Source organism: Annulohypoxylon truncatum (assembly GCF_022578515.1).
Source record: "Annulohypoxylon truncatum strain CBS 140777 unplaced genomic scaffold F4807scaffold_6, whole genome shotgun sequence".
Taxonomy (NCBI): domain Eukaryota; kingdom Fungi; phylum Ascomycota; class Sordariomycetes; order Xylariales; family Hypoxylaceae; genus Annulohypoxylon; species Annulohypoxylon truncatum.
Window position 1 is genome coordinate 268,859 of NW_025953792.1, and position 23,897 is coordinate 292,755.

The 23,897-nt window shown below is 44.1% G+C and overlaps 8 protein-coding genes across 8 annotated transcripts; 3 read left to right on the top strand and 5 right to left on the bottom strand.

Annotated features, from left to right (window-relative positions):
• Positions 1 to 686: 686 nt before the first annotated feature.
• Positions 687 to 1,984, bottom strand: F4807DRAFT_342132 (uncharacterized protein). Its single transcript, XM_047995381.1, has 2 exons — positions 1,621 to 1,984; positions 687 to 1,558 (listed from the first exon to the last, which is right to left on the bottom strand). Exons 1-2 carry the CDS (start codon positions 1,744 to 1,746, stop codon positions 869 to 871), a joined length of 816 nt encoding a protein of 271 aa, XP_047857116.1. The 5' UTR covers positions 1,747 to 1,984; the 3' UTR covers positions 687 to 868.
• Positions 1,985 to 2,564: 580 nt separating this feature from the next.
• On the bottom strand, positions 2,565 to 3,557 carry F4807DRAFT_457395 (phosphatidylethanolamine-binding protein; the record flags this gene model as incomplete). The annotated part of the gene is made up of 3 exons (XM_048001035.1): positions 2,565 to 3,083; positions 3,192 to 3,307; positions 3,395 to 3,557. 3 exons carry the CDS (start codon positions 3,555 to 3,557, stop codon positions 2,565 to 2,567), a joined length of 798 nt encoding a protein of 265 aa, XP_047857117.1.
• A 1,095-nt stretch (positions 3,558 to 4,652) lies between these two features.
• On the top strand, positions 4,653 to 5,860 carry F4807DRAFT_450255 (uncharacterized protein; the record flags this gene model as incomplete). Its single annotated transcript, XM_048000107.1, has 2 exons — positions 4,653 to 5,433; positions 5,487 to 5,860. The coding sequence occupies 2 exons, from the start codon at positions 4,653 to 4,655 to the stop codon at positions 5,858 to 5,860; spliced, it is 1,155 nt and encodes a 384-aa protein (XP_047857118.1).
• A 427-nt stretch (positions 5,861 to 6,287) lies between these two features.
• F4807DRAFT_472136 (S-adenosyl-L-methionine-dependent methyltransferase) lies at positions 6,288 to 7,937 on the top strand (the record flags this gene model as incomplete). The annotated part of the gene is made up of 3 exons (XM_048002992.1): positions 6,288 to 6,470; positions 6,526 to 7,550; positions 7,624 to 7,937. The coding sequence occupies 3 exons, from the start codon at positions 6,288 to 6,290 to the stop codon at positions 7,787 to 7,789; spliced, it is 1,374 nt and encodes a 457-aa protein (XP_047857119.1). The 3' UTR covers positions 7,790 to 7,937.
• On the bottom strand, positions 7,820 to 11,274 carry F4807DRAFT_342136 (acetyl-CoA synthetase-like protein). The gene is made up of 2 exons (XM_047995382.1): positions 11,038 to 11,274; positions 7,820 to 10,951 (listed from the first exon to the last, which is right to left on the bottom strand). Exons 1-2 carry the CDS (start codon positions 11,072 to 11,074, stop codon positions 8,085 to 8,087), a joined length of 2,904 nt encoding a protein of 967 aa, XP_047857120.1. The 5' UTR covers positions 11,075 to 11,274; the 3' UTR covers positions 7,820 to 8,084.
• Positions 11,275 to 14,102: 2,828 nt separating this feature from the next.
• On the bottom strand, positions 14,103 to 17,553 carry F4807DRAFT_457399 (putative NRPS-like enzyme; the record flags this gene model as incomplete). Its single annotated transcript, XM_048001036.1, has 5 exons — positions 14,103 to 16,610; positions 16,664 to 16,826; positions 16,877 to 17,115; positions 17,176 to 17,442; positions 17,518 to 17,553. The coding sequence occupies 5 exons, from the start codon at positions 17,551 to 17,553 to the stop codon at positions 14,103 to 14,105; spliced, it is 3,213 nt and encodes a 1,070-aa protein (XP_047857121.1).
• Positions 17,554 to 18,101: 548 nt separating this feature from the next.
• On the bottom strand, positions 18,102 to 19,809 carry F4807DRAFT_342268 (composite domain of metallo-dependent hydrolase). The gene is made up of 2 exons (XM_047995383.1): positions 18,933 to 19,809; positions 18,102 to 18,849 (listed from the first exon to the last, which is right to left on the bottom strand). Exons 1-2 carry the CDS (start codon positions 19,661 to 19,663, stop codon positions 18,195 to 18,197), a joined length of 1,386 nt encoding a protein of 461 aa, XP_047857122.1. The 5' UTR covers positions 19,664 to 19,809; the 3' UTR covers positions 18,102 to 18,194.
• F4807DRAFT_413696 (NAD(P)-binding protein) lies at positions 19,787 to 21,202 on the top strand. Its single transcript, XM_047996896.1, has 2 exons — positions 19,787 to 20,766; positions 20,816 to 21,202. Exons 1-2 carry the CDS (start codon positions 20,109 to 20,111, stop codon positions 21,112 to 21,114), a joined length of 957 nt encoding a protein of 318 aa, XP_047857123.1. The 5' UTR covers positions 19,787 to 20,108; the 3' UTR covers positions 21,115 to 21,202.
• The last annotated feature ends 2,695 nt before the right edge of the window (positions 21,203 to 23,897 follow it).

The following is a 23,897-nucleotide window of genomic DNA, read 5'->3' on the forward strand; positions in this document are numbered from 1 at the left end:
TTATTTATTGTCGATCTAGTTTGATGGTATCAAATGAATTTTTCTCAGATAAACGAAGCATCACCCCCTTGTATCGGGTATGATAATGAGCACCTTTGCTTGATGAATATAGTAATCTACAGAATTGTGTGCCTATTTAAAGAGGATATCGATTTGTAGACTTTATTGTTGAGTCTTGGGAATACTGCTAGTCTTTGTTGAAAAGGGGTTCACATAGATGTAAGAATAAGGTTTAGAAATATCTAGCATTAAGCTTAGTTACTTGTTGGTGAGTTCTATATAAAGGTGTTCAATACAATCAGTGAGAGATCAAATGAAAATCAAATGTTGCTGAGGAATTTATATGCCATAGTAACATATGGACGTATATTCACCGACGGTAGACAACGCCTATGCCAGGAAGACATTCTCGCCACGAAAGAATTTATTGAAAGTCAGCTTTATCTAAATATTCACAACTACTTGGCTATCAACAAAAAAGAATGGCAGCATAAGACGCTCAGCTGGCGCGGGCGTTGCTGTTAACAGAAAAGAATTTGAAGTCGAAAATTTAAAGTATTGTATCATAGGATTATGTTAGAAGTTTCTGGAGTGCAGTAGGCTCCTCTTATTGCTGTGATAAAGAGAAGTCACAATGCTTCAGCGTTGTTGAAAACATAGTCAATCTTGATTCGAAATCCGACTCCTTTTCAACCTTCTTAAGTGATGAATTAGAAGTGTAGGTAGTATCTAATTCTAAGTGTCAACAACTGTGCTACCTCTCCACTAAGGTAAGTAAGTATTGCTTGTTGAGAATCTACGTGAAATTGAACATTGATTAGCATATTCGTTGAGCTGCAGACTCAGTTTAAGATTTGATATAATGCCCCTATTCTACCCTAGTAACCTCAAAAATGAGAAGTCCCATATTCGGTTCTGCCCAGTTCTGGTTCATATTCATTTTCGTAGAATCCGATGCCTTGAAGGTTGTCTTTACAGCCCATTTTGTCTTCGTCTTCTCACCTACCTCTTGCCAAAACTTTTGGAAGGTCTCCTCGCTCTGCCGAAAATTTGTGCCATTACCCTCAAGATTCGGAAACTCTCCACCAACACCACTACCTAGACCGCTACCGACGAGAAGGGCGCCGGGCTTAGTAAAAGAGGCAATTCGTTGAGCGGCCTTGACCTGCCCTTCCCAGTTCCAGATATGAAGCAAGCTAGTTAGGTGCAATACGTCAAAGCGGTTTAGCAGCGGACTCCAATCCGCGTTGTCGTCGTGAAGGTCCCTCGCATGAAACTCAAACGACAGCTTCGACGCGTCGCGGAATAATTCATAGCTCAGCGCGTTGAACTCCGGCACAAGATCTAAGCCGACCAGCTGCTCTGGCCTTGCCCCGTCAATGAAGAGCTTGCGGATATCCTGGCCGAAGCAGCAACCGAGATCAAGAAACCTGGCGTTGGCGTTGCTTCGGATGCGCTCGAGGACGCTGGCGTACGAAGGGTATGAGGCGAGGCTCAACCGGATAAAACGCATTTGGCCGATGCATGGCCACGGGTAAAGGGCGAATGCTTTATCTCGCTAACACATGCGACATTGGTCATAAGCACCTCTGTGTGTCGTCTAGATTAAAATCACCTTACAATAGCTAAACAGTGCGGTACGACTTCTTCTGGCGCCAGACCAGCATATGATTCTAGCAACTGGCGCGATGTAGGGTCAATGTCCTTGACATCTTTCTGCAACCATTGGGACGAATCGTGCGCCATCGCGTCGGCAATTTTGGTAATGTGATAATGCTATACTTGGCAGTAATAAGCGACGTAATGGAGGAAGTGGAATTAAAAGTGCCAAGCAGTGTCAAGCAATGACAAGTCTGAGACTAGTCGGCAGCCAAGAAACTTGACGGGTTAGATAATAGGTTAGAACCGTTAGAGACAGATGGGAAAGCCGAAGACAAAGGAGACGACGCATGTACTATAGTAGTAAGTCAGATTCATCGTACAGCTACTACCTAACGCATATAGGATTAACGGCCGAGCAATTGCGCGTACGCGCTTCCAGTCACACTTGGTTCGGCAAGTCACCGAAGGCTTAGCCATCCCTGGCACATCCAGCGCCAAAAACAGTAATCCATTGGTCGCATTTACGAATGGGATCTGCCCAACTAGGTTTAGCTCGCCAGGGGTCTCTTGATAGACGGTGGTTTCTCGGTCTAAGCACCAAAAAGCCGTTACCAATGACTTGCCCAATGACCTGCAGGAACCCCGCGCTATTCTACCCCTTTTTGGTAATTCGTGCCCTCCCACCGTGCTACGATGCCGTGTCACATAGTGTCTACCACCTTACCGATTATCTGGATAATATGGGATAGATAAGGTGATGAGCGTTAGATCAAAGGGAAGGCAAGTATAACCAGGTCAGGTCGCTGTTTATGGTAATGTACATCTATTAGCTATTATGGCGATGGTAATGTTACAAGAAGCACCCCTGAGCCCAACTTGGGTCTTGAAGGTGACAAAGTCTTATTCGTGCCTCGGTAATATTTTGATAAGCGACAACAGTAAAGCCACCTCCCGATAGTTACCTACTGTCCAGCAGTGATACACACTATGCTTAGGATAGCCCCCACTGCCGCCATTCCCACCGAAGTGTTCGATAGTCTGGCAGATCTGACCCCACTGTCGGGAGTTGAGCTTGAAGTAGCTTCGCCGGTAGAGGAAGTGCCGCCAGTACTAGTTGCCGATGGGGCTGTCGTCGAATTCGCTAAAGGACTGTCCACGTCGAAGTAGGTTCCAGCGACAACTGACCCTCCCAAAGTGTCAACAAACTCCGTGACGTTGAAGTTCAGCCGATTGGTGACGTTTGATAGGTCAAGCGGCAGAGCATAAGCAAGCGTGCCGGGGAGAGTATAATTCTCCGGCTGGTTGAATAGTAAGAGCGTGTAACGATGCGTTACGACCGGGTTCTTTGCTTGCGGCGCCGGTGGGATAAACGCGGCCAAAAACTGTGACTCGGTGTCAAGCTCAAGAAACGTAGTGTTACCCAGCGTCGTCACGTGTTCCGAATTACACGTATAATTGCCCCGGATGGCATGCAGACCTGTCTATAAGCAGTAAGGAATTAGCGGGCGATCTCTTATATCTAGTTAGGGGAATATGGACGTATATCCCGGCTCCAGAAAGGATGTGTCGCAAACGCCACCAATACTAACCTGAGTTTCGATGTTGCCTTGAAGCGCATCAGGGTCCACCATCAGAAGGATATAGGTCCCATTGCATTTGGAATCTACCGGTAGACCCACGGTAGGAAAGCCTTGGGCGGCGAGGACTAAAGATGGCGTATCAGTATGATTGGTCCAGGTTGATGATGGCCGATGGGGGAATAAGCAGGCTGCACAATAAGCAATCGGCTTACAGTCAAGGGACAGTAGCTGGCCGGAATAGTTTAGAGGAGTTTCACCCCATGCGACGGTCAGCGGATTAGATGTGGCCGGCTCGAATCCAGAGAAAGTCTGGCCCAGGGTCGGGAGGACTACCGAGCACCAGACCAGAGCAGTGGCTATGAGATAGCGACTCATCGTGCCAGAAAGGATGGAAGAACGAATGACTTTTGAGACTAGGAACTATAGGGTGTTCTTTTCAAAGAAGATATTCGTTTTTGATCGGCCAAGAAATAACCGGATTTGATATGATCGATAAAGGGACAGGGGTTGAGAGGATCAAGCCCGTTAAAGGATTCTGCAAGACGACTTTAACGGCCAACCTGCATAAGCACAGTCCGGTGCACCCCGGGGGTCACTGTGTGGGCGCACGATGGCGATAATGGATGGTTACGCGATGGTAACATGACCTCGTGGCTTTAGGTGCCAATGCAGAAGAGTATAAGTGAAGGTGGTTTTGATTAGCGGGAATAGCATCCGAGACTTTGACTCTTCTCAAAACTTGACTGATACTTGATCAAACGGTTTTGAGACTCTTGAATCATGCCATTCTTTCTCGAAGATGGCCTGGCTGGACAAGACAATCTGGTTTACCTATACTTAAGCGAAGGAAGGCTTCAGGATTTTAAGGATTTCAAGGGTCCTAAGAAGAGTTTAGTATGTCGATCTTCTACTCCAAATACCAGTGATCGTGACGCCATTCAGCTCGGTAGCAATGCCTGTCCTGATCGACAATCTTTCAGCCCTCGTCCCCCGCGCCGTAAATCCGCAGTCGAGTAAGACTTAAGCCGGAAGGTCGCATGTAATCGCATCGAATTCAACCGTATAGTGGGACTGTAGGCGGCCAAATTCTAGAATCTAAACATAATAGTGAATCCAGCAATGCTACCTGAACTGCTGGAGCGTCGTAGTTAGCAATCTCTTTACTCGGCGTAGAATGATCAACAGCCTATTTTGGCTGCGTCGTAGCTGAAGCGCATAGCACACCTTAAAGCTATCATTAGAAACTGCCTAAAGCGGATATTCGCCGTCATCAGACAGTAGGGCTGCGAATCTTTAGTCATAAGCATAACCACAGCCACCAATATGATGCGAGTGCCAATCCTTTTAGCCCCCCTCTATCTACCGAAGGCTGCGTCTGCTAAGGCTATAGGTTGGATGTCAGCCTGTCATGCTTTCTTAGACCTCCGACCTTGACTTGGCGAACTTGTTCAGTTAATACTCATCGCAACCATGGAGTTGACGCCGGAAGAGAAGGCCACCTGGAACGAGAGTCGGCAGCCGCTCATTGTCGGTATTCTGGTCACATTTCTCGTTCTCACGAATGCGACGTCCGTGGCACGAGTTGTCACCTCGGTCCATCGACACAGGAAACTCCAAATCGATGATTACTTGATGATATGCGCCGTCATCCTCAGCGATGGAATCATATCGGCTATGCTGGCCGCGGTGTCGAAGGGGTTTGGATTACACCAATTTCGAGTCCTGGCCACCGACCCTCAACCCCCTTTCTTGATCGTCCAAATCTTGCAGATTATTTGGGCCTACGCGGTGTTGAACGGATTCTGCTTCTCGACCATCAAGCTGTCCATTCTTTTCTTCCTAAGGCGCCTGTTTTGGGTTACTCGATGGTTCAAGATTGCTTGGTGGGTTAATGTGGCGTATGTTATTTTGTGGACGATCGGTTCGACTCTGTTCTACATATTCCAATGTGCGCCAATCGACTTTTACTGGAACAAGATTTACGCCGGTGCCGGGATTACGCCCCCTGAGCATGATGCGAACGGACAATGTATCAAAGCGCTTGCTAGTATCGGCACCCCGATCATCCTCAATACCGTTGGAGATCTGTTTGTTCTCCTCCTTCCTTTACCCATTCTCCTCAAGTTGCAGACGACAACTCCGAAGCGCCTGCGATTACTCGGACTATTCGTCATTGGATTCATGGCCACGGCAGCCGGTTTCGTTCGATTCGGGTTCATATTTGCGTCGAATACTAGAGCTGACGCAACTTGTAAGTACCAATATACCTAACCAAGAGTCTTGGGGATTGCTGACTTCTTTCAGATTCGTCTGTTGAATTCCTTCTTTGGAGTAATATAGAAGAAGCGCTTGGTATTGTCTGCGCAAATATTCCCATTATCGCTACTTTATTCGAACAAAGGAAGAAGAGAAAGTCCATGGTAGGGCCCAATGGGCAATGCTTCCAGAGCGCGCAGGCTTCAAGTTCGAGGAGGTTCACCAGATCTACTACACTGAACCATGAAGGCAGCTATGAAGCGCTTAACGACAAGCAACATGACTTCGCCATGGAGGATCTTAGCCTCGGAAGCATCGCGAGGATTGAGAGGGGTGAGCATTTTGAGAGATCGCCTACTACGGGAATTGCGGTGACAACGTCTATCACGACCCAATTCGATAGTCCGGGTCGCGCTGTATAAATAGCTGAATAACTGTTAATGAATGATACCATGTGAAATTTTGAAAGTTATCACAGGAAATATTCTAGTCCTACACGCGTCAACTCGAAAAGGGGTAAGAAAGACTAGGTACGTACCCAGGCAGACATAGGGGTTCACGACTACCGCGCAATTGCCAGGAATACCTTGGGACATGGGTATCCACAATTTCCGTAGACCCTTATGGTCGTAGATCGGGCGTATCGTGACGACTTTCCTAGGCGTAGGGGTGCTTAATTTGGTGTAGCTTGATGGACCATACTACTTTCATAGCGTCTCTTTTCCATAAATGGATTGCCATTCCTTGGAGCTCTCTAGTATATACCGTAGCTACCTGCCTAGGTAGGTACCGGTATGTGTTCATCTTCCAATAGCTGATTGAAAAGTTAAGCACCTGCCCGTGATGAATATGAATGACTCTCGAGCCATTGAGCTCGCCTCAGAACTATTTGCTGACGCTCAAGCATTGAAGCAAATAGGAACTCCAGATTCGCCTGGCGCGGCGACTGCGCGTGAGCGAATTCTCGACTTCGCTTTTGAGATCTACAATCTTTTGTTGGACCCGGCGGAGCTTCTCAGGACTCATGCTTCGGTAGAACGATATCCTTCTCCTTGATTATTGCCAGAGCTCGTGGCTAACCTTTCAGCACGCCAATTTGATCTCCCTACACTTTATCCAACGCTTTAACATCGCTACCATCGTACCGCCGGACTCTGGCATCTCCTACTCTACAATCGCCTCCGCTTGTGGGCAGCTTGAGCAAACTGTCCAGCGCATTCTACGGCATGCCATTGGTTTACAGATCTTTCGCGAAGAACATCCAAGCAGCGATGTAACTTTTGTCTATCACACACCAGCCTCTCTTCTCCTCCGCGACCCCTCCTTCGGAGCATGGATGGGCGCGACCTGCGAGGAGAGCTGGCCAGCCGCAACCCGTACCGTAGACGCCTTGACAGCGTTCCCATCAGCATCGGAGCCGACAGAAAGTGGCTGGGCATTAGCTCATTCGACCCCTCCATTCCCTACCGGTATTTCCAGCGCTTCTGATCAATCAAGCTCTGATGGCGGTGGTGCCTCACCGTCGCCCCCACGTCAATCCTTGTACGATATCATCGCTTGCAGCCCCGCCCGCGCAGCCCGCTTCTCCACAGGGATGTCTGCCTATTCCAGCGGGCCAGGGTACGCGCCGGACCACTTCGTCAGGGCACGTGGCGATCTGCTGGCGAGATTGCCGAAGGGGTCCGAGTTCGTCGATGTCGGGGGTGGCCTGGGCCACTTCGCCCGTGCGCTGCGCGAAAGTAAACAGTGCCAACACCTCGACTTCGTCGTCCAGGATCTGGAAAAAGTCGTCTGCAGAGCGGGAGACTACGCGGGAGATCTCCAGAACGATGGTTCGCACGGACATCCAAAAAACGGAAATGGAAATGGAAATGAGGGACAGAGGCAGGGCCAAATCGTCTTCCAGGCGCACGATTTCTTCACGCCGCAGCCCGTCAAGGGCGCTGCTGTGTACTTCCTCCGCTGGATCTTGCATAATTGGAGCGACGAGTACGCGGTGCGGATTTTGCGGAATATTGGCCAGGCGATGAGCGAGAAATCCCGCTTGATTATACATGATTATTGCATCGAAGATCTGGACAAGCTCTCTTTACGTAAGAAGCGGGCAGCCACGTAAGTTCCAGCGGCACAAATTTTGGGGAAGGGTTCGTCAAATGCGAACGCAGATCTAACCCAACGCTTTTAGGAATATGGACATCGGAATGATGCAATTGCTGAATGCCCGAGAGCGAGACGAGGCGCAGTGGAAGGAACTTCTCGCGAAAGCGGACTCTCGATTTCAATGGATCGGTGTTACTAGACCGCCAGGAAGTGCACTCGCTATTATTGAAGCTTCGTGGGGAGAGATCTAGCTAGGTATTATGGGTATTTAAGAGCAATTTGAGCGTAAATGAATCATTGATAGGTACCTTATAGTGCGAGGCATTCCACAGCACTGTGCGTAGACATTCAGCCACTCTGTTTCAGCTGAGATTTGAGAAAAATTATTGGAAATCTCATTTACTTCGTCATGGTCATTATCATTCTACCTAGTGAAGGAAAGGATATTGATACGGGTTATGGGCCAATATATCTTTTAAAAAAATCCTGAAAAGAGTGATATGTGAAAGTTCCCATATTTCCTTTCACCAAACAAGCCCAGAGCTCTCAAAGACCCCTAGCGACGAGAATATCTTGAAGGATCCGCTGGAAAACGCGCACATGCTTGGGACCCAACATGTCGGCATGACTTCCAGAGCTCTGATGGAATTTCAAATCCTGGGTGACAAAGTCCTTCCACTTGTATAAAAATTTGTCATGCCACTCTTTGCGACCGCCCTCTGTGACGCTGAGGAGAGGGTCGACAACAAAGACATCCATTGTCGGCACCGACCCCACAGGCTCGTATTTGCGAGCTGCCATGCCAAAGTTATGCGCTATATCAGCAATTCGCGAAAGTCCTGTCCTGTCAAGTTGTAGTTCCTCCAGGCGTGCCGGCTCAGCGTTGGACATAATGAACTCCAGCGCCACATCTGGAGCCTCATTCCAGAGGCGTGGGATCACTTCATTTGAGTATCTTTCAGGGATAAGTCCCAGAAAGAAGCTAACCATAACAAGAGCAGCGCTCCATGTGAGATTGCCGACTAATGGTGCTATGTCCGGTGGGCTGTCAAGGGCACCCACGAAGCGAACTTCATCACCATTGGCGATCAACAGTTTGGCAACCTCAAAGGCAACACTGCTTCCGAGTGAATATCCAGCAATTGCATAGGGACCTTCAGGTTGAGTGCGTTTGATGCCGTGGAAGTAAGTTGTCGCCATTTCATCAACAGATCCGAAGAACCTCTCGCCAAGGCGGACTCCACGAGCACGCAGACCGTACACGGGTCGGTCGCTAAGATATCGCGAAAGGGGTATGAAAACGAGCACGTTTCCGGATGCGGGATGTACGATCCAGAATGGTGTCTTGTCTCCATTTGGCTGGAGCACGACTACAGGGTCGTAAGACTCATCCGGATGCTTGCTATCATCTATGTCGGTGCAAATGGAACGAATTGTCGGGTTTCGCAAAACTTCGGTGAGCGTTATCGCGTTTTTGGATCCGAGAGCTTTCTGCAGCCGGCAAGCGAAGGCGTTGATATCCAGGGAGCTGAAGCCCAGGTGGAAGATGTTGTCCGTCACGCTCACTTCTTCCGCCTGCAGGCCGAGCATGTCGCAAGCAAGATTGAGTGCCGACTCTTCGGCTGGATTGGATGGAGCATCACGGTTAGCCATCCTGAAGGCATGGATTGATGACCTGTTAGACTCGTCCGCCTCCTGGAAATCCCCCGCTTCGAAAGCCTTTCGAAATTTTGCTCGCGACAGCTTTCCTAAGGAACTTCGGTAAAAGGAAGACTCTGGCAGTGGGATTATCCTGAAAGGCTTTTTATTCGTGATCACACTGGAAATTCGACTTATGTTGTCATCAATGTATGCTCGGGATTCTCCGGTGACATCGTCCTCGGTCGGTTTATAAACAATACAGTACTCTTCAGTGCTTGCGCCTTGGGGACGATGAGGGAAGACGACCGTGCATGAAGGGGCTACTCCAGGTAGCTTGATTTGTTCGATAGCCGTCTCCACCTCAGAGCAGAAGTATTTGACCCCATTCATATTGATCGTGTCTTTAACGCGGCCGACGATGTGTAATTGGCCATTGGAGTCTATGCGGGCTTGGTCTCCGGTAATAAACCATCCATCTTGAGTAAAGGCTTCTTTGGTCGCCTCAGGGTTTCTGTAGTATTTCTTGAATATCACAGGGCCCGAAAGTTGGAGATCCCCTATTTCGCCAGGGGGCACCTGAATGCCGTCATGGTTCACAACTCGGACAAAACCCCCTGGTATTGGGGCCCCAGCAGAGGTAAATTCACTCCCTGACTTCACATCGTAAGAGGGGCAATTAAATCCCCATGTCAGGCCGGCGCATGACTCAGTCAAGCCATAGCCAGGACATATGAACTCGGTTTTAGTCCCGTAAGCCTGGAAAATCCTGGTCAATTCCACTGCGGTTTTAACCACATTAGTCTCACCCCCGGAAAAGAGTGCGCGTAGACTTGATAGATCAAGCTGCGCGGGGTTATGTAGTTCGGGGTCTTTCTCGAGCGTTTGAGAGACGACTAAATCGAGGAAGAAATTCGGAGCAAATGTTACGCTGACACGATGTTGGTTTATGAGCCGGGGGAAAAGGAGAGGATCAGCGAGAAGATGGCTGGCCTGAACGTGGACTTGCTCTGCGCCCAGCGACATAGCATGTAGATGTATCTCTACAAGGTTGGCAACATGGTCCAGGCCAATCCAGTTCAAGAACACGTCTTTGCTATTTGTCTTGCTGTGAGCACTCTTTCCAGCAGCTGCTTGGAGCATCTGTTCGTGGTTGAGGCAGACAGCTTTTGCATTTCCTGTACTCCCAGATGTGAGCATAAGGACTGCAAGACCATCGTCCGTAGGTGGAGCCGGCGCCTTAAATGTAAGTTCTGTCTCCACCGGTAACGATTCTATCGTTTGGATGCTCGCATTGACGTCGTCTTCGAACACCGAGGACAATGCTTCAGTTGTCAAGATAGTGGGATTTTCCAGCAGATGTATTAAGTGCGCGATGTGATCTCTTCTCAACCTTGCATCGCTCACGAAAGGTGGTGCAATACAAGGTACACCACCCGCCGCCAGTACAGCCCAGAACCAGCGAATGTTATCGCTGTTGGTGTTGAAATATAGCAAAACATTGCTGGAACCCCGTGTTGGTTGAGCTAGTCGAAGACTTATCAAGGAACATGCGTCATTCTGGGCTCTGGACCAGAGTGAAGCATAAGTCAAGCGTTCTGCAGCTAGGCCACCATTGCGTTCTGATACGAAACGTAAACCGGCTGTCGTGTGTGCCGATTTCTCAAGTACCGAGAGCAAAGGGGATAGGTTCAAGTCCTGCTGCTGTTGAAGTGGTGAACCAACTGAAGAATCACCAAGACCTTTTATAGCCGTTGGAGACTGAGTCTCAGGCCCTATCACCTAGGTTAGTTAAATTGATCGTAAGGATGATGCCAAGGACCAGCGACGCTTCTTGGCAGCTTGAGTTTAGGATGCTCACCCCTAGTGCCGTAGCCATCAAGAGTTTCCAACCTCATCACGAAGATCTTGGGGTATAAGGCTTATCGAAAAGGGTTTCTCTAGTGTGCTTACAAGATGCAGTTGCCAAGCTACCAAAAGGGAATAAGAAAAGGGGTTCTATAAGTACTCATGCGAGATATTCCAAATGTCACCGGTGCTACAGAAAATCATCATTCCCAGCTACACGGTCCGTGGCATCGTACGGATATTATCCGACGATATAGCGACCAATTTAGTATACTATTATACCTTACACTTGCATGGCTCCTTCGAATACGCTATAGCCCAATGGTAACACTGTGCGAACAGCGGGTTGCAGTGCAGATCATAAGTGGAATTATTAGTGTGGTGATAACACGCTACTCTTTGTTAGGTTGCAATCCCGCGCAGACGGAACCTGGTACCTGGCTTGCTAAACACCAAGGAATATCTCTTTCGAGCGAAAGTAGGGAGTTAATAAGCATAACGACGACGATCTTTCCTATTCTATGCTGAAACCTCCCTTTTCTGGGACGATGAGGCTGCAAGCGAGGAAACCTCTGGCATGTTTACCACAGCAAGCAATGGGACTAGGATGACCCGACACTTTAAGTTAATGCATAAATAGATAATTATCCCGCCTGTGCTTGCTTCTGATTCGCTCCCGCGTCCCTGCTTTATACTATGTTAAGGTCACCGCTCCACGCAGATCCTAAGAGCTACTACAGATATGGCATACTAGTTAGATTCTAACAAGTAATTCGGTACGCAACCGTGGAAGAGAAGATTTCTCCACTGGCGATGAGGATTCGGCTGATACGGGGCTTTCTGTCTCCTTGCAGGACACGAGTAAATGTCAATATGCCTAAGCCTAAATAGTGACAACCAGGCTACTTCTCTGCTAACCACGTATACTATCCAATGGAAATAAATATATCTGAACAAAATGTATTGGCTTAAGAGTCCGAATTGCTATCATTCGACGATGCCCTTAAGAACCCCTTTTTTCTTTAATAAAGGAGATTAAACGCTCACAAGATTAACTAGTTGAATTATAGGCACCCTCGTCATGTTCTAGCCATCTCCTTCATCACTATTCACAGTATTATTTTCGGTGTTTCCTCTATGGGGTCTTTTGATATACTCCTTGAAATCTACAGAAATCTGGAAAACCTGTTTGAAGTTTACTTTGTCTAAGACATTAGTGATACGAAAATCTGGGGACTTTTAGAGGGGTTTTATAGCCTCTAAACCTGACTTCGTGATGGCCGGATGTTGCTTTGAATCGATCATTCCAGCTTTCATATTTTCTAATTAGTGAAACGGTGAGAGAAAAGATAACACATAGAAATACTAGTATCATAAGCGTGTTTCAAATACGCATATAGGTAGACATCTGTTAACTATGAATCGATCGTTGAGGGTCTTTTGTTCTGAATGTTCCAAGAGACTATCACAGATCTGAAGTTTGATCGGAGAGATAGACGGATTTGCGGCAACTAAGATGAAGGGCTACATTGTCCTCATGTATTGTGAAGTGTTTACCTTCCCCTGCTATACGATGAAGTGTTCACCTTTTTACCACAAAGATGTTTATAGCTACAAATCAGGAGACAAAATACACTTAAGCACCCATAGAAACTCGGTGTTAGTGGATGGGAGGCGCTAGTTATAGACCAATACATTGCTGATACAAATGCTACAACGCGACGTATATTCAAATTTAACTCTTTATCGTTCATGCTTTATATCCAAGGTCTGGTCAACCGGGCCATGTGAAACCCTATCTTGCCTCCTAATCCCTAGCCGTGGACAACTGCCGGTTAAAAGGATGGTGTCAGGGACTTTGTTGGAGGACTAGTAGCCAGGAACTTAGCAAGATTGGAGTTGATTAGAAAATCAATAATATGGAAGGTATCAGGTTATTAGATGGACCGCAGAGTTCTTCTCAGAGGACTTAACTTATTCATCGTCGAGAATCTATCTGTCTACAAATGACAAACCTCTTTTCTGAACACATCTTTGTCTCAAGAGAATTCACATGAGCAACTAAAGCTAAATAAAACTCTAACGCATAAACTGTCTAACTTTGGATAAAACTAAATTGATGCAACGTGACGATGAAGCTTCTTGTTCATCACTTGATGGTCCTATAAATGGTATCCGATGGGTTTATACGTTTACGCCTGCCTCGGGCCATACTTATGAACAATGATCCAAATTATTAAGTATGGTTTCACACCGATTGGGAATCAGGATTATGTGGGCTTTTATGTATACTTACTAATAAATCCTCGGGTAGACGAAGACTTAGGCTAGTCAAGGGGGATAACATACCTGTGTCAGACAAAAGTCCTATAAGATTTGTTAGGATGATTAGAGAAAATATGCATGATGAGACCCTCGACGGGCACAAAAAGTTTTTGGGACAATGATGATCGAGCAACACAGAAAAATGATATGGGCATTTTTCATCGATATCTTAGATACCTAAGTTGCAAGAGTTGGACGGCACTACACACAGCATTCCGACAGCGCCAAGAACACTAAAGGCTCTTTTATCCATCACTGAGCCAGGGCTCGTATGCGTTATCTGCGGGTTCCAATCGTAGCTAGATTGCCATGGGCATCTCAACTGCTCTTGAAGACTTTATATGAATATCATAGGAACCAGGCAACTGAGCGTAGCTGAAGACTTTCTTTCTCAGTTACGGAAACTGCTGAGTAATGTCGAGCAAGACAAATTTGAAGCAGGGGCTGCTCTCCTCTAGCTGGCGCTGTGGCTCCGCCGTCCTTCAGCGCACGTGTACATATAGAGCCATAGCGTTAGCCCTAATTTTAATCAATCGTCTCCGTCGTTACCGTCGCTTCGAAGATGATAGTTACAAATAACTGATATATGAGCACTGTTGGGAATCGTTTATGTAAAAGTGAGTCTTAGGATTTCAATGCGCTTCGTTTCCTGGTAAGGATAGGCACCTATCCCTCCTAAGACGGAATAATGCAAGGTGTTATAGTGTCCTATTAAGTCTCGTACAAGGTATTGATGTACCCCCACAGCCACTATCAGACCCTCTCATCCTGTGTTTGCACTGAAATCCATTCGTTAACCCATTTCCGCATCCAGTCGACGCCTACGGACGAAATATCGCGTAACGTAGAACTAGCTCCTAGAGCGCGTTCGACCGACATTGGTTTCGACCCGACACCTTTATCAGCCCACAAGTCGTTGGAGTAAAACGATACCAACTTGATAGCCGGGTTAGATGTAGCTGTGCTCATTAGGTCGTTACTTTCTCCATCAGCCGCAGCCTCCTGTAAACGCCTCAACCATACCGACGATGAAACCACTTCGATGTTCCGGCCGAGGCGATCATGCACAACCGCCATGATCGCCGGTACCAACTTATCCCAAGAAGCCGTATTCGGATTCCGAAGATTAAACACAGTAGCACCAGCAGTACCACAACCGCCTGCCCCCTCCAAAGCGCGAGGATTCGCCAGATCAACGACAACATCAGCGAGCAAATCCGTTGGCACCCAATCGACCTCCGAGAACTGCGGACCCAGGCTATCTGGCAAGCAGCCAAAGCCCAGCGAGCTTACGACCAAGCTCGGAAACCACTCAGAACGGTTCCACACCCCGGGTCCGCGAACCGCACCCGCGACCTGGCCGACTCGCGCAATCGTCACGGGGACCCTTAAGTGCCGTGCCGCGGCGTCGCAGAGGAGCTCGGAGAGGAACTTGCTCCGCGAGTACCCGTTGGCGATCGGCGCGTCGAAGTCCTCGAGAACGGCTTCGGGAGCTGGTCCCGCGTCTGCTGGTCGCGCGCTCACGGCGCCGACGGATGAGATGAAGAAGAAGCGCATTGTGCGCGGGGCCGCGGCGGCGGAGAGCGCGAAGAGGTTTACTAGGCCGGCTAGTTGTGGTCGGAACGCTACTAATGAGAGGTTGAAGTTTACCGGCCAGGCATTGTGGATGATGAGTCCTATGCGCGAACGGAGAGATTCGTATGTAGACTTGTCAAGCCCCAAGGAGGGATGGGCTAAGTCGGCTTGTATGAAAGTGACGCGCTCGCTAAGATTTTCTGTTGCTAGACCGGCGCCCGCGAAGCGATTGGTCTGGACGCTACGTCCGCCGTTTTGGCCTCGGTTGAGGCAGAATATGTGTCCGATTCCAGGTCGATTGAGGAGGGCGGCAAGTATATATGTGCCCAAGGCGCCAGTGGAACCCGTCAGGATAACATTGGCGTCCTTGTCTGTATTCGGTGCTAACGACTTTGGCGCCGGTATTTGATGGATTAATCCGCGATATGTGGCCAGTAAAGGCTCCATCATGTCCCGCTCGTCGGGCCCTTCATTCTGCTCTAAGAGGGCTGAAGTGAGCTGAGCGATTGTAGGATTTTGGTACACCGTGGATAAAGCAATGTGAGGACAATGGAGGGCGCGTCGTAGCGCACGAGTAAGTCTAAGGGCTTGTAATGAGTCCATGCCACGGTCGAAGAAACTGGTCGAATCATCTATGTCTGGCCAATCCATGATGGCTGAAATATTTTCCCAGATTCGGGCCTTGACTGCATCAAAGCTATCTTCTTTTAAGGATCCATCGACTCCTTCATCGTCTGGAACCACATCTATATCATCGTAGAGCTTGTCGATATCAGCTACATATTGGGCGAGACTGGCAGATCGTTGGATAGTACCCTTCCCTGCGCGGATCAGTGGCCGGTCTGCTGCTGTTACGAGAATCATCGTCTTTTCGATGCGCGCGTGGGCTGGTGCGGCCTTGTTAGCCTCTTCAACACTAGGCCAAATACGTTCGATCAAGGCAGCCTGGCCAGCGGTCGTCAAGGGCGCTTCTTGAGAAACCGGCTCGATTAGCAGAGCCGCCTGAAATCTCTGGGCACCGATAACTAGGACGCCGCTTAGCTCGGGGTTTTGGGCCACTATGTGCTGCTCCATCGTCACGGGATTCGTTTTCTCTCCATTCAGGAAAACGATGATATCGTCCGCACGAGCACGCCAACGCCATGCGTCGGATACCGTGGGGTGGCGTTCAAACAGGTCCTTGGTGCGATATTCTTCAAGTTTGTCTTGTCCTCGCATGCTGAATGCCGGCTGGGTATCAGCGAGCGCCTCGTCGCGCCGTATAACTAACTCATATGTGCCATCGGCAACTTCGTCAAATACCGCACCAGTACATGGATGGAAGCGTATATAATGCCAATCCGACAGGCCCAATTCGGCTGGTAGCAATTGCTGTGGGATACCGACTTCAGACGCGCCCCATTGGCAGCGCAGTCGGATCTTCTCTGCGACTCGGTCTCCAATTGCCTGAGGTAGATCTCCTCCGATATAAAGAATTAATTCTAATTGGCCTGCACAGTATTCAAGCAGATCGGGATTCTGAGCTAGTTCGGCTACCACCGACGGTACTAGAACCGCTATGTCTGCTGGTGTCTGCTTCAGGGCATCGACGAGCCCCTGAGCGGTTACGATTCCCGTAGCCGCCGGCGCAATCACTGTGTTACCAAATGGTATGGCATAGAAAATGTACTGCCCCAGACCAGCTCCCTATAAAGGTTAGATTAAATACCATGCTCAATTGATTCGGGTTTTTTACATACATGAAAAGGCGGTAGTGTCGCTATGACCCTCTTACCACGGGTTATCTGGTCAATCGACGTCATCCCGTTCGGAGGATCGCGGCTGGTAAACTTGTGATGCCGTGTTCCCGTTTCATGAGTCCATATCATAGGTTTCGGTAACCCTGTCGACCCGGATGTATGTCTTCGAAGATGTTAGAAAATGCCGCATTTCTCTCTGCGGTACATACCTACATAATGAAGAGTGGATCCCAACGAGCTTGGTCAAAGGTTTTGTCAAGAAGGAAATGAGGAAAAGGTTTCTCTAGAAGCTCCTCTACACTTGGTACAACGAGTTGACGCGGCTTGACAGCTTCAATAATGGGGGCAACAGACGGAGGCATCGGGTCTGTTGTCACAAGTGTCCGGCACTTGAGCACATCAAAGAGCCCACGATGTGCCGCTGCGGAGTTACGCGGTGATGTGAGAAGTATCTACCAACCTCTCAGCGATTTACAAATTAGATGATATACTAAGAGTGAAATTGACCTTACCACATAACCTGCTTTGATTGCGGCCAGCACAAGCGCGGTGAGCCGTACGTCGTTCGGACCAACATAGGTTAGGACCTCATGATCTTTACCAGGCCCAAGCTGCTCAACGAGCCACCAGGCCAATCCGTTGACCGCATTTGCTAGCTGGGCATAGGTGACAGTCCGGAAGCCGGCCTCATACGAATCAGGGGCTACGGGCCAGAGTCCATATATAGCACCGGGAGTCTCGCGTGCCAGCCGATCAACAATATGTGGCAGCAAGTCATCCTATAAACCGAAGGAATATAGTCAATAACACAGTTCCATAATAAAAGCCAAGGCTCCCTGAAACAGTCTGCTCACCTGCCAACGGGCGACGCGTGCGTGTTCGGAAACCATTGAGCTTGGATTCAGAAGAAATGCGCGCAAAGATGCCGATCTGGAGTACGTTCGAAAAAGTGGAACAAAGAGAAGTAATATCCTACTCAACGCTACACAGGCAAACCAGGATATATAGTCAACTTCTAACAGGAAATATTACCAGTGCGAAGGGTCTTCAATATATTCAAATCTACGGTGACATCTGACATGTTCTCCACCTTATCAACCATCTGCTTAGATCGTATAGCAGTGGTTGTATGGGACCAACGGTCGGGAATGTGGGTAAAGCTAGCCGTTATAAGTGGTACAGCGGGCATTGATCTTACGAAAGTACAGGACTTCAGACATGAAGGGGGGATGCAGTTGGCATGAGAAGAATAAAAGACCCACTATTGTTGTTCTGAGAACTCGGATAGGATGAGTTATACGATATAGTAAGTACCTAACAAAGAAATCCCAGTTCGAAAAAATCATATTCTCATAAGAATCCTAAACCAACAGTAAAGGGAATCCCCCTTGCTTCCTCCATTCTCCCTACCAAGCTGCTTCCCCTCATGCTCTGTGGGTCAATTTGCTCTTTCACCACCTGCGGTCGATAGTTCTTCCAAAGAAAAGGGGGCAAGCAAAGATAAATCTCCCCCTTATATACATGTACTTTATTAGTTCACATTCTTGTGAACATGTCCATTGATCACGATCGTATGCAGCTTCGAGGTATCCTGGAGAATCTCGATATTTTCCATGGGATTCCCATCGACCAGGATGACATCGGCATAGTAGCCCGGCAACACCTTACCCAAACTCTCCGGATAACCCATAATTTCCCCTCCTAGCGCCGTCGCAGCTATCAAGCTTTCCTTCGGCGTGTACCCGAACAAGTTCACGAAATGCGCCAGATCCCTCGCGTAAGTGCCGTGCGGCGCCCAAGCGAACCCGTAATCGCCGCCGGGAAGAACGCGAATGCCGCGCCTCCGCATCTCCGCCATGGCCTTGTTAGCCGCGTCGACCTCGTGCACCAAGCCCCTTTTCTTCGCCATCTCCGGCGTGAGGCCGAAGGGCGTGGCGGCGCCCTGGCAGGTGAGCAGCGGGAAGTTGATGGCCGGCGCTACGAAGACGCGGTCTTTGAGCCCTTCGAGCATGTCCATGCCCTCGGCGTCGACGTAGCTGGCGTGGTAGATGACGTCGACGCCGGCGAGACACGACATCTTCACTGAGGCTGCGGAACGGGCGTGCGTGCATACGCGCTTACCCCTATTGTGGGCCTCTTCGACGGCGGCCTTGGTCTCGGCTAGTGTGAAGTAGGTTTCTTCAGCCCTATACACACTCCATGATTAGTATTCACTTAATCTAATGATATAGGATGTTTGAATGGGGAAAGGGGGTATTAGAATACGTACCCCATAGTTTCGTGTGTGTAATCGCCTGTCATGCTCAGCTTGATGTTGTCGACCCCTAACTCGATGAATTCCCGTACGACGCGACGCATTGCATCTGCGCCGTCGGCGAAGCGGCTGATGCTAGGAATGATCGCACCTCCCGTCGTCGTTATCTCCTGGCAGTTGGACAGAGTGCGTGGCCCGGGTATCAAGCCCGACTTTATGGCCTGCTTGATAACTAGATCGAGCCGCGGTTGCGCTGATGCAGCCCCGAAGCACATCGTGTAGCCGCAGTCGAGGTACGTCTTTGCGGACTGTGCTGTGTGTAAGACATGCTCTTCCAGCGGCATCCGTGTCAGGCCATCCAGAGTTGGTGAGTTGTTCCAGCTTAGGTGCGTGTGAGCATCCACGAGTCCTGACATGAGCGTCTTCTTGCCCTCCCCGTCGATAACCAGAGTATCGGAATCAGGAGAGGCGTCAACTTTGCCAACAGCCTGTATTCTTTCCCTTTCGATGAGAACATCACCCAAATAAGGGTTCGACCCTGTTGAGTCGAAGATATTGACATTCTTGAATAAGATCTTAGGTTTATCACCGTCCTTGTGGTTGTTGATGGTGATGTCGGCGGGCTTAGGCTTGTAATATGGGAGTCCATTCACAGGACTAACCCCGTTGGAGATGTCAAATCGAACGTCGTCTAAGGCCGCCACAAGAGGGCCCTCAATCTTGGAATTACCATTGGTCGCTGACATTTTCGGGTTTTAGAAACGAAGACGTGTTTTTACATAGAAAGTTATTTGTGTAATATCTTATAATTTACTCTTCAGCTACCTACCTCGACAGCTCTATGAATAGCTGGTGCTTTAAAGGGTCTAGTCGTTCTTAACGTCATCATAAGTTAAGCTTACTTACTGCCGGTATGCTGGTTCGCATCATCTTTCTGGAGTGGGTCATGAGGTTGATCGCCGTGGCAAACCCGTGCTGACCGGAAACTTGCCGCTCACCTTGAAAGGTTCGGGAAGTTGCCGTATGACGATTCTACTCTATCTGCCGGTCTTGGCAGGAACCTGAGTATTACAATAAAACGACAGATCGCATTACAGCAGAGAATGATGTTTCATTGAATTCAAGATTCTCCTGCGGTAATCCATTGGCTCGGCTTTTGCTTGACTCGCTTTTACTTTCCGTGCTTACAAGATGGCTGAACATACGAATCTTTCCACCCCCTCATTTGGTTTCGTCGGCCTAGGGAATATGGGAAGTGTGATGAGCCAAAATCTAGCAGATTATGCTCAAAAGGAGGGGTTTCCGAAGGTCAAGATATGGAATCGTTCTCGTAGCAAGTCGGAGCAGCTTGCTACGGAGGGTTTCTTCGAAATATCAGACACCTTGGAAGACTTGGCACGGAGATGCAATATTATTCATGCGTGCCTCGCGAATGATGAAGTTGCGCTTTCAGTCTACCGACAGATTTTGGACGTTGCAAAACCTGGCATCGTGCTTGTCGACCATTCCACATTGTATCCCGACATATCCACGACGCTACGCGCTGAAGCGATAGCTGAAGGGTCAAGCTTCCTCTCTTGCCCAGTTTTCGGTCCACCAGCTGCTGCCAAAAGCGCAAACCTTCTGGTGGTATTATCCGGAGATGGGAATGCCAGATCTCTATTGAAGAAATACGTTGTGCCAACATTAGGGAGAGCAATGATCGACTGTGGCGACGACACGAGAAAAGGCGCGCTTCTCAAGATCCTTGGAAATAGTTGCATCTTAGGCACGATCGAACTCCTGTCGGAAAGCTTTACTCTGGCCGAGAAGACGGGGTTCGATGCCGAATTGTTCTACGAGTTCATACGTAAGTGGTGGAGGGCGGGTTATGATCTAAGACTAACACGATACTCCAGAACAATGGTTTCCCGCTCCAGCTTGGATGAACTATGGCAAGAAGATCCGGGATGGGGCTTTCAGTGGCACGACTGGCTTTACTATACCTGGCGGGATGAAGGATGCATCGTATATTCGGCGACTTGGTGTTGAAACGTCAACTCCGACACCTACTATTGACCAAGCGTGGAGCCATCTCACCACCGCGAAGGCGCTTGGCGGTGATAGTTTAGATTGGAGTTCATGTTCAGCTGGGATGCGTGTCACAGCAGGTTTGCCGCCATTCAAGGGCGAGGATTTTACTTTGGCTAAGAGATAGAACACCCCTCATAACCCCTTTTTTGTTATTATCTCCAAGACTACCATACCGGGAACCCCCGCTATCGGACAATAATTTACCTTCCGCGAAAACCATAGCCCATTATCATTATAATGCTTTTATTTAACTATAGTTATCGAGTAAACAATCATTGGTAAGTATAAATAATTATTAAAAGGTTTAAATAATTATTAAAAAATTAAAATATTTATTAAAAAATATATTTAAATAAGTTTTTTATTTTTCGTTTTTATTTTTATTATTATTAATAATAATAAAAGCGGGAATAAAGTTTATAAATTTATAAGTTTACGGGTTATAAATTATAAGTTATAAATTTATAAATTTACGGTTTTATTAATTTAATTAAAAATTTAAAAGTTTAAAAATTTAAAAATTTATTAATTTATTAATTTATTAATTTATTAATTTATTAATTTATTAATTTATTAATTTATTAATTTATTAATTTATTAATTTATTAATTTATAATTTTATTAATTAATAAATTTAAAATTTTATAAATTTATTATATTTTATTAATTTTTATAAATTTATAAATTTATTAACGTTAATATTAAAATAATTTAATATATAAAAATTAATAAAAAAATATAAAATATTATACGAATAAAAAATATATATATAAAAAATAAATATATATATATATATATATATAAAAAAAAAAAAAAATTTTAAATTTTTTATATATAATAAATAATATATATAAAAAAAAAAAAATTCTTAAGTTTTTTTATAAATATTAATTTTAATATTTAATTATTATTATTATTATTATAAATAAAAAAAGTTAAAAATAAAAAATAAAAAAAAAATAAATAATATTAAAAACATTAAAACTTTAAAAATTTTAAAAATTTTATAAAAAATTAAAAATTATAAAATAATAAATAAATTATAAAAAAATTATAATTTATTATTAATTTTATTATCGTATAAATTATTTAATTAATAATTTTAAAAATTTAATTTAATAATTATTTATTAATTATAAAAACGAATAATAATTTTTATATTATTAATAATTATTTAATTTTTAATAATTATTTAATTTTTAATAATTATTTAAATTTTTTAAAATATATTAATAATTATTTAATTTTTAAATAATTATTAAATTATGTATTTTTTTATTATAATAATTATTTTATTAAAAATGTTAATAAAATAAAATAAAAGTAAATAAATAATTAATTATTTTAAGTTTTAATAAGATTTAAAAAATCTTAAAAAATCTTATATATATTAATTATAAATTATAATAGTTTTTTTTTTAAATGTATATAATTAAAAAATTTAATAATTATTATTAACGTAATAAAAAACATTAATATTTTTATTAATTTTTTTTATATTTTTTACGTATTTTAAAAAAAATATATATATTCGTTTTTAATAATATTATAACCTTTAATTATATCGATATTATTAAAATTAATATAAAAAAAATAAATATTATTATAACTTAAATTATAAATATAATAATAACGATATCGTTTTTAAAAATTAATAATAATTTTTTTTTTAAATTATATTTTATTTTTAATTTTTTAATTATTATTAAATAATTACGGTTATAAACATTAAATAACTTTATAATATTTTATAATAAAAACTTTCTTAAATATTATAAATTATTTATTATTATATATTTTTTTTATTTAATTAAATATTTTAATATTAGTTTTTTTTTTATTTATTTATTTTATGGTTTATTAATTTTTTAATTTTATATAATTTTTATTTATTATTATTATTTTTAATAACGATATAACCCGGTTAAAATTTTCGTTTTTTATATAAATCCGAACCTTCGGGTAATTTATAAAAATGCGTAATCGAAATAATTTTATAAATCTTTTATAAATTTAATATATTTAATTTATACGTTAATAATTTAATTTTTTTTATAATTAATAATAAATTAATATATTAAATATTATATTTTTAATTTTTTACGTTTAATAATTTATATTTTTTATAAAATTATAAATATATATTTTCGTTAATATAAAAAAACATTAATTAATATTTAAAATTATAATATAATTTTATATTTATTAACGTAAAGTTTATTATAACTTTAATTTCTTTTTAATATTATTTATATAATATTTTATAATTTAATATATTTATTAATATTTTAATATTATTTAATATAATTTTAAATTTAAAACTTAACATTATTTCGTTAAATAATTTTCCTAACATTAATAATAAAACATTATTTATATTATATTAAAAAAAAAAGATTAATAAAAATTATAATACGTTTAATATAATATAATAATAATAAATAACCGATTTAATTTTTTAATTTTTCCGTTCGTTTTATTTATTAATTTAAAAATAATAACTTATATTTATTATTAATAATATTTTTATATAAGTAAATAAAAATTATTATATTTCGAATATAAATTTTAAGTTTTAATCCGAAATCGTTTTTATTAATATCCTTTAATTATATAACATTAAAATACGTAATAATAATCCCGTTTATTTTTTTACATTATACGTAATATTTTTTAATAATAAAATAACTTTTTTTAAATATTTATATATAATTATAAATAAAACGTTAAAATACGTATATCCGTTTAAAATAAAAAATAAATTTTTATTCGAAACTTTTAAAAAAATTATAATAAAGTTTTAAATAATTATATTATATAAAATTATTAATAAATTTATTAATTATATTTCGCTATAAAGCTTATTTTAATTAATTTAATTTTTATAATAATTTAAATATTATTAAA

Bases quoted from the DNA above. Each gene is read 5' to 3' on its own strand.
- F4807DRAFT_342132 (XM_047995381.1), bottom strand. From the start codon at position 1,746: ATGGCGCACGATTCGTCCCAATGGTTGCAGAAAGATGTCAAGGACATT. The intron at 1,559-1,620 runs GTAAGGTGATTT...CGCATGTGTTAG, and splicing joins TACCGCACTGTTTAGCTATT to CGAGATAAAGCATTCGCCCT.
- F4807DRAFT_342136 (XM_047995382.1), bottom strand. From the start codon at position 11,074: ATGAGGTTGGAAACTCTTGATGGCTACGGCACTAGGG. The intron at 10,952-11,037 runs GTGAGCATCCTA...CCTAGGTGATAG, and splicing joins TGATGGCTACGGCACTAGGG to GGCCTGAGACTCAGTCTCCA.
- F4807DRAFT_342268 (XM_047995383.1), bottom strand. From the start codon at position 19,663: ATGTCAGCGACCAATGGTAATTCCAAGATTGAGGGCCCTCTTGTGGCG. The intron at 18,850-18,932 runs GTACGTATTCTA...GAGTGTGTATAG, and splicing joins TACACACACGAAACTATGGG to GGCTGAAGAAACCTACTTCA.
- F4807DRAFT_413696 (XM_047996896.1), top strand. From the start codon at position 20,109: ATGGCTGAACATACGAATCTTTCCACCCCCTCATTTGGTTTCGTCGGC. The intron at 20,767-20,815 runs GTAAGTGGTGGA...ACGATACTCCAG, and splicing joins ATTGTTCTACGAGTTCATAC to AACAATGGTTTCCCGCTCCA.